Source organism: Limulus polyphemus, unplaced genomic scaffold (assembly GCF_000517525.1).
Source record: "Limulus polyphemus unplaced genomic scaffold, Limulus_polyphemus-2.1.2 Scaffold1, whole genome shotgun sequence".
Classification (NCBI taxonomy): Eukaryota; Metazoa; Arthropoda; class Merostomata; order Xiphosura; family Limulidae; genus Limulus; species Limulus polyphemus.
In genome coordinates this window covers 208,660-218,158 of record NW_013665611.1, presented here as the reverse complement: position 1 = coordinate 218,158, position 9,499 = coordinate 208,660, and the positions used below count along the sequence as shown (strand labels likewise).

At 29.1% G+C, this 9,499-nt stretch overlaps 1 protein-coding gene across 1 annotated transcript in view; it reads right to left on the bottom strand.

The window, feature by feature from the left end:
* Nucleotides 1-8,171: 8,171 nt before the first annotated feature.
* The window catches only part of LOC106464206 (dnaJ homolog subfamily B member 12-like), a 25,001-nt gene continuing 23,673 nt past the window's right edge, over nucleotides 8,172-9,499 (bottom strand). Inside the window, exon 9 of the mRNA XM_013924370.2 lies at nucleotides 8,172-8,904. Coding sequence (XP_013779824.1) covers nucleotides 8,783-8,904 — 122 coding nt within the window. The 3' untranslated portion in view covers nucleotides 8,172-8,782. The remainder of the gene's footprint in view (nucleotides 8,905-9,499) is intronic.

Genomic DNA, 9,499 nt, shown 5'->3' with positions numbered 1-9,499 from the left:
TTTACTTGTAACCACTCAGTGTACACAATTTACTATTCTTAAATGACATCTAGTCCTTATCAATAATTGTTTCGTATGTAAATACTATACAGGATGTTACCCTTCTTTATTGATAGCTCAATAGTTAATTCCTTTTAACTTTTTACTTAAAATAATTTTAATTACCCATGTGACAGGGGTATTTTATTGTGTATTGTTAAATGGATCATTGTTAAAGAGTTTGGCATTTGATGCTACTATTGTATTTTGTGGAAATGTAATTTAATCCTTGTTAAATATTAGAATTAAGGATGGCTTGAAAACAGAAGAGGGAAGAGGAATGACTCTAGTATGCAAGTATAATAAGTATAGTTTCTTTACATTTTTTTGGTTTTGATAGGCAACTTTTTTTTTTTCAACAAGGATTTTCAAAATGTTCTTTTCACATTTACATGTGTTTGGTGTGAAGCTTGGTATGAAACAGCTTAACATCTGTCAGTCTAGTAACACGTTGCTGTGTTATTCCCCTTTGGTGCCACATGAACTTTCTCATGGGAAGGATTGATGTAGTATACGTAATTGGAATACAATATAGATTTTGGCAGCAATCTTAATCATTGGTGAGTCTTGGATACCCTGAAAATATGTCTTCCTGTTTTGCTTTTGGAATGGCCAACAGTGACACAAGTAACATATTCACAAAGAGATGATGCTATTGTATTCTGTATAGCCATTGAACTTCTCAGTCTGGACAGTATCATAGGATACGTTGACAACAAGACAGCAACATCAATCACAAAGTGCACTAACCTACCTTTCATTGTTTTGCTTATACTTTGTCTAGTTTCTTTCTTACTCAGTCAAAGTCAGAGATTTAAATTCATCCCATGATGAATCTTCTGTTATTTGCAGTTGCTATGTGAAAAGGATATCAGTGTAACTTGGAATACTGCACACAAAGGAGTTGGTTATTTTTAATCATTTATGAATTACTGTATAACAAAAAAGAACACAACTGCTGGTTTAGAAAAATTATGAAAAACACTTGAATAATCAATAAAAATTTATTTGACAAACTGATAAATACATGAGTGGTAAATTCTAAACTTTATAATTATGGTAAATTACTCTTAATAGTCTTCAAGTTTATACACATCACAAGAGTGAAATGTTCCTAACTTTTCAAGTATAGCAAATATTCTTGTAGAACAGTGCCTCAAGTTCAAAGAAACTATCAAGGTGTACAGTTATTCGAATATTTCATATTGTTTATATAGTAATAACAGTTTCATCTGATACATTCACAAAGCAGGTTGTCTAATAACCAATCTTTGTCACAAAGTTATAATCTAGATATGAAATTTCATCGTACATATTTTGACAATCTAATGGTGTGTGTGTACATGGAAAAAGTATTTAACAAATGCAGTACAAATTCTTCATAAAGCAGCTCAAACCACTTCTTTAAAATACTGAAAGCAACTTCATCATCTTGTGTAATAAACAAATAGTCACTGTTTAAGTGCATTTAAAGTGCCAAACTAAAGCAAACATTTTACTAACTGAATCGATGAAAATTTGATTACGTTATTTATCTCAAATATAGTGTAACACAAACCCTGGGTAACTTGTTTGGTAGTTATGTACGTATATATGTAAACTGAAATATTGCATGTTAACTAAAAAAAGAAAATTCAAGTATTGTTGCTTATTTTAATTTTCAAATGCAATTTTAACAGTGTCTGTGTTGTCTGTCATTAGTAACAATCCTTAAACCATAAATAAAAATTGTAGTCACAACCGAAGTTCAAATACTAATGAGTTAAATCTCTTGATAGCTAATTAACAACTTTTAAGCTCACTAATGGGTAATGGCTATAAATTATCATTTTTTATGATCAGTTTCTATAAACTACATCATTTCATACCTCTAGAGTTTCAAAACATTAGATACAATGTAGATGACATCAAAAATACCTATGAAACCTGTGTCCAGATGGTATGTCCTGCCAACAAAACAAGTCCTACTTTAATTTACACACATGAAAATCATTGAAAATTAACTTGTACCCAGCAAGAGATGGTACCTTTACTTATTGTCTTAAATTAATTGAAAGACTTAATAAATTGCAGTAAGGCTGGTTCAATGGCAATAGTAAATCTTTATTTCACATTGAAACATGTTTACTGCAAGGTCTTGACCTCTACACTGTAACTTTCAGTGGTTAAGTGTACAGTTGCCCAATGACAGTTCCAATAGTGGGACAAAACTATCAACAAGTTCTGACTCTTATTCCATAACCTTCAAAAAGAAACTGTATACAAGTGAGCTTGAATGTTAAATGTCTTCACTAAGAAATATGCATGTATTCTAAAATTGAGGTACATTCTAATATAAAATTTGGAAAAATCCAATAAAAACTGAAGTACTTGATAACGTATACATACTTTCACATTTTCTTATATCTAAGTTACGAGAGAAAACAGCTTTGACAAAAATGGAATTATACGTAACCACACTTTAGAAACACTCCCATGAAATTAGGTGAAGATTAATAAAGAAGGGTATAGGAGTTAATTGTGTAAAATTTCCACTTCCCAATTCCAACTAAATCTGAGAAAGAAAAACAATCACCACAGAAGTACATTGCAAAAAATGTGTAGGGAATTTTTTTTTTGCTAAAAATGTGTGTCGAAATTGAGAATTACCACTTCCACATACCATAAACACGTTCAAAACAGACAACATTCCAAAGTTTTTATAAAAATCCATTGACATTTTATAGCAAGAAGTGAAATTATATAGGGGAAAAAATTAATACAATTATTTGGCATAAATAATCAGTTGAAAAAACTAAAAGACTGGACAAAATTGTATACTTACAAGTACCTCACACACACGCAAGCTTCATTTTACATAAATTTCAAAATTTGTCATTAGATGTGGCAATATAAGTGAGATTGAAACTGGCAAATACTTTTACTCTGAAATCTAATGTACTAAACTAATTGATAAAATGAAAAGATTTCTAAAAAATATTGTAAGATATATATATATATATCAAATGGATACGTACAATACTTTTTCATTCCACAAACTATACCTGTGGATTCAAAATGCATCTACTTTCAAACTGAGACTGTACTTTAGACAGGTTCTTAACTTCATCTTTGAAGCACAAGGAAAGATAAAGTCACAAGCAACAGTCTTAAAATTTATAAAATATTTTCAACCAAGAATGCTTATGTGGTCTATTAAAGCAATACCTTTGTAGCTAGAAGCCATACTAAATGTGGTGTCTCAGACACTTCAGTTATGAAGTCTTATGGTGCAGACATGAAAGTGCACATCTGATTGTGTTAAACAATACAAATATGACAAGTCATGCAATTTACTTTTACAGAGATCAGTCTACATTACATTACACAACAGTCTACATTACATTACAGGGATTTAATGTATTTTCTCGGAAATTCTGACAAGTTCATGACAGTATTCATAAAGATCTAATAATATTAATTAAAAGAATTTACTATTTATTTTTATTCTATTTTTTTTATTTAGTCTTCATAAAACTTAGTAACTGGACAATACAAAAATAAAAAAACCCTTCTCATTACATTCCCAATGGAAAATATGTTTTGCGATAATGTTCTATTTTCAGGTGCTTTTGTTTTTATAGAATCTATACAACATAATGTCTTACTGAACTTTTTTTTCTTCAATAGGAATACATTCCCATGCTCTTAATTATGAATAAAATTTAATCAAAGATACACTCAAAGGTATGATAGGTTCAAAGGGACAAACTTTGTACAATGGTAGTCCATAATAGAAATGCAGTCGCACATCTTTGAAACTGTGGATTCTGTACATCATTAATGAAATAGAACACAAATGTGAAATTATGCAACTATTTTTTGTAAGTGTCAAACCAAATTAGTGTATGGCTATTTTACATAGACATTTTAACTACTCAGTGGAAGAAATTTTAATAAAACAAGAGCTTTGTTTTATATCTTAAAACAAAAATTATATCCTCTATAAAACTCTGTTAGGTATTCTTTCATATTCAATCAACACCGATATGTCAATTAATTTTTATTATAGGAAGTTTACTTAACAAACAGTTTTTTAAACTACTATTTAACAGTTTTCTGTTATCCCACATGGACATTAGAACTGGGGGACATGCAACAATAATAGGAGGCCCATATTATATTGACTTTTTCTATTCAGTTGGCTGACTTTGCCAGCCAAAGTGAAAGGGGACTACAATTCTTTGGTAAATTCTAAATATAACATTTTATATATCTCCTTATATAACTTGTTTACAGGTTATTACTTGAAACATTTTTATTATGTGTATGACTGGCGATTTTTTTAGTACAAATCAAATAATTTGTATTTTGTACATTTTTGTGTGTACAGTACAGTATTTGTTAATGTGTGAAATTGTTGATATAATATTCTAAAGCATTTTATATTGATTATCAAACAATTCTTATTCAACCTTAACCCCTCTGGGGCCATTTTGAATCTGAACATATAAGATGCCAAGAACAGTTTCATTCTGTCCCTTGAGATTGACAAGCTTAGCTTGTCAAAACTAGTCCACTTTTTGTACATTTTTTATGTTTTATTAATTCTTTAATGACTCATGCATTATTACTGTTTTTATGAATTTGCACAAAATACCTTTTTAAATATTGATTTCTTAACTTCCTTATAATAAAGGCAGCTGAAAGGTTAGCTATTGATGCATACATTTTAATACATGCCATACAGTTCTCAGTTGGTTCATGCTCTGGACAGTAAAGAAATTGATTTTTTTTTACTTCACACTTTGCTGAGCCAGCTTACAAATTCCTAATTTTTGAATTTAACCTAAAAATCACATGTAATAATACATATATACACACACACATGGAATTAGGGAGGGCCATAGATGCTAAGTTTGTTACGTGTGTATATATATATATGATGCACTTTTTTACACACACAAATATATTTATGTGATGAAATGTGCAGAAGAAAAAAGCCTTTGCCAACAGATAAGCTATGCATGACATCCATCAATAGATGTCCCATACGCACTTATAATAGTAGTGGACACTTTGAATGTTCATAACATGCTTAATCATAAGACAGGTTTATTGTGTTACTTATAGTTTTATTTTCCTTTAATTATGAGTTTGTTCTGGCCCACTCTATACATAAGGGATAAACGTAACTTACGTGTGATTTGTAATTACTCAATCTCTAAAAATAAATTATAAAAAATCATTCACTGGCCTATTTACACAATCTAAGTTTTATTTCATTCTCCAACAAATGTAATTTAGTAACATAATTGCTTAACACAGCTTAGAACCTATGCTTTACTTTCTTTTCAATCCATTCTGATATATCTTTTATTCAAAGTACTTTTAAGTCCAATAGCTATCCTCAAAACTTACTAGAAAGTCACTCAGAAGTTCCTAATCAAAAAGTTTGTTAATAATACCAAAGCATCCATTGCATTTAAATGCTTTATCTATCTTAATAAACACAACCTTATTACCTGACACACTCATATAAACTTCACTCAAGTTTGTCTGAAAATAACTTTCAAATACCCTTCTAGAGAATGTACAGCATCCTATGTTGACAATACTAAGCATCATTTCAGAGTAAAAGCTTATGAACATAAGGAATGCTCGATAAAAATCAGTAGTGGTAAACAATCCTTGTTCCTCCTCAATACGTCAACATATCAAACTACAAGACAGGCACTCTCTCTCTTTCTCAAACTTCACAATCTTAACAACAACCAAATCACAAACAGAATTCTTTCTAAAGAATACATTGTGTTTAACAACACCAACCTTCACTGAAAAGCAGCCAGTCTTTCTTCTAGTTTGTATATATTTTAATGTGGTAATTGTCTAGACTTTTGCATTACATACTGATGTTACATGTGCTATAAAATGCATTTTTTTATTCTTTTTAATAGTTACTTTAATCTGCTTTCAATTAATGAAAATTTTATTAGTTTAGTTAGTTCTCTGTTTTTAGTCCCTTCAGTATTGTTGCTTAGCATATATTAATAGTTCATGCTCATCTCCTTGTTGTTATTTCTCACAATTAGAACATTCTTTTGTTGTATACTCTTAGTTAAATTAAAGAACTATTAGTTTATACCTGAAGATGATCTGTTTTACATTGTCATTTATACATAAAACCAAAGTGTATACAGTCAGTAGTGTCACAATCAATCAAGTTATTGTATAAAAAGCAGATTTAAAAGAATTATTTAATTATATTTTCAGTTTTGTGCCCATCAATACTAATTTTGAGTTTCTATATAGATCCAGACAATATCATTTAGTATGCATTTCCTGATGTTAAGCCTAACCTTACCACTAAAGTTTTGTAAACCTTTCTTATAAACCTTAAATACATTAAGATATAATTGTATAGCAATGAATTTTCAATTTTAGTTAGAATAATTTTGTATTATCATTCTGATTTCTTCTCCTTCAATTAAAATCTTAAATGAATATGCTACAAAAAGCAACTGTCACAACAATGTTTTTAATGGTGAACTAATTTGTTGCATCTTTTAAAAAAGTAACTGATTTACCACAAGTGACAGGTAGTGATGGTGAAGTGAGTATAATAGATACAGACAATAACACAAAGGATAAATTATATGGCTAAAAAAAGGGGGATTGAAAAATTATGCACAATTAAACTCCAATCACACTCTCATGTGTTGATTAAATGAACCTTTCGTATGTTTTATGACATTACAAAAACCTACTGGATGAAATAGTTTGATTTTTGAGAAGAATTTTCAACAGATTACACAGATTCTCCAAAAAAAAAATATACCTTATTTCTATATGCGTGATGTTTGTATGAAGTGGAAAAGACTTCATTGTAATATGGTTGTTTAAAGAAAGAATTAAAAACGCTTACTTTTGTTGTAGATTTTAATTAATATAATCCTGTAAAAATTCCTTTAAAAACTTTTTATTTTATAAAACTGCAAATTTTATGTTTGTTTGGACTTGAAAAATACTGCATGCAGATTCATTGTTTTTACAGTTACTACCATACTAAAATTATGAGCAAGCCAACCTTTTTTTAATTGTCATCCAAAGGTTTCATTTAATATATATGTGTGTGTCTGTCTGTCTGTGTGCGTGTAATAAATTTTTAATTCATATTATATATTTATTTATATTTCTTTTCAGTGATTTTATGTGGCCATTGAAGCAGATACTTAGCCCCATAAGGTCTAATGGTAACATGTCTTAATATAACAGCCTTGTTACGAAGCAAAACTTGATATATATAGTCCAGTGCAAAATGAGTTAACAAAGCCTAACTCATCTTGTTCTATGAAAAACATTTCTTTTCCTATCATACTGCAACATTATAATTTAAGTGAAATATAAAATGGTTAAGCTTTAAAAAATCAGAACTGTAAATATGGCAGAAGGTTGAGAAACTGTGACTGGTTAAAATGGACCAAACTACACTCTTATATTATATTTAAGTTACAAAGGTCAAATTAATACTATTTTGTTCACACTATTAAGACTTCCCTCCAACAGAGATACAAGTGCTGTATAAAGTTCAGGAAATTCAGAAACACTAATGTTTTTGTTTAGAACATATTGAAGTCAACCAAAAATCAAAATTAACTATTTTTTAATTTTATAAATAAAATTAAACAATTAACATTTTTATTGAATAATTTTCAACTATGAAGTAGTTTTTTATATAATGTGTGTGGAAGAATGACTACAAGTTTATTTTATATAAATTTTCTTTTTAATTCAACAGTACAATTTTGACCTCAAGGCAGGATGCACCCATCCTAGTGTGATAGTTATATCTGTATTATTTTTGGCCCAACTGTTTCTCCTTAGATATTGGTAACAACAATAAATACACCAGAAAGTTCAAGTGTAGAGGCTACATAGTAACTAACAAAATCAAAAATCAATTACAATACATTCTCATTTCTGTGTTCACATTACCACCCATTCCAAATAATATATCACACATTTCACTATACTAGTGCCTTTAATACATTCTTATTTAACAAACTCTCTTTGCTATAACTTATATTTTGTTACATAGCTGTTTCCATTTGTACTTTCAAATTACAGATACATCTGTATAATATTTTCATATTTTACAAATATATATATATTTATTATTATTATAGGATTTTTAGAATGTTGAACAATTTTGTTTTCAATATTCAATTAAAGTTACATAAGAACTATCTACACTATTTTCCCCTAATTTTGAAACGATAGACTAAAGGGAAGGCAGCTAGCTACCAATCCCAACTTTTGGGCTACTTTAATTGAATGGTGGGATTTGCTGTAACTCTTTTAATGTACTCACAGCTTCAGGAGAAGAGTAAAATTTTATGGAGGCAAATCATGGACCTTTGATTCACAGTCCAGCATGCTAACCACTAAGCCAGACCCAGCCCATCCTGAACATTAAAAATGGTCCTTCTAACAGAATATCCTATATAAGTTCTATAATGGCTCAGCTTCTTTTTATTTTTACAAATGGCTTTAAAATTATTTAAAGTATTGGCATTTAAAACATACAAATACCGAACCAATATTACACTGTAAAGGGAGGTAATTAAAACACTACGAAACAGCCTTCATAAGTCAAACTATACAAAGAATGATGGGATAACTTTCTTAAATCACACTACACTACACAACTTTAAAGAATTATTTGAGTGTTTAAGAATATTATTTACATTTCTTATCAAAACTATTAACCTCCTTGTCTACTATACAAATCATTGAGAGCTTCACAAGAAGGTGTCCCAAGCCTTTTCGCTTTCTCTTCAAGGTCTCGGTCACGGAAACTGCGTGCTCGCCATATCATGCTCTCCTCTATAAAATTGAAAAAGAAAAGAAAGCATTCAAACTCATTTTTTTCATTACAAAAAGTTTCTAGTTTGTCAAACAACTGTCCTGAGATGTAAAAGAATCATAAAATATCCATAATATGATTCACTGGTTTGTTAAGTTGAAAATTTTCATTTTAATTGATGTTCCTTAACATACAAAGCTTCTAATAAGGTGCACTGAGAGTACAATATCAGCTCAATGACATTCTTAAACTTCTCTCAACTTAGATATTTGTGAGTAAGTTATGTGCAAGCATCAAAACACTAAGTTACATAATGGTGTTTTTACCATGAACACAAGTTTCAAACTACTGATAAAATTTAAAGAAACAAAGTAACATAAGTTTATTATACCTTCTTTAGAAACAAAATACAACTTTGTATGATATAACATTATTCAAAAATCAAGCATTTAAGTGTTAATGTGTGTATTAAATATATAATTGAAACAGGTACAATGAAATAAAAGTAAATTTTACATAATTTCATTTAACATATGAAAAAAAAAAACTTTCATTTATACAAATGAAACAACTTAAGATTGATTTCTACTATACTTATAATTTTATTGATCAATT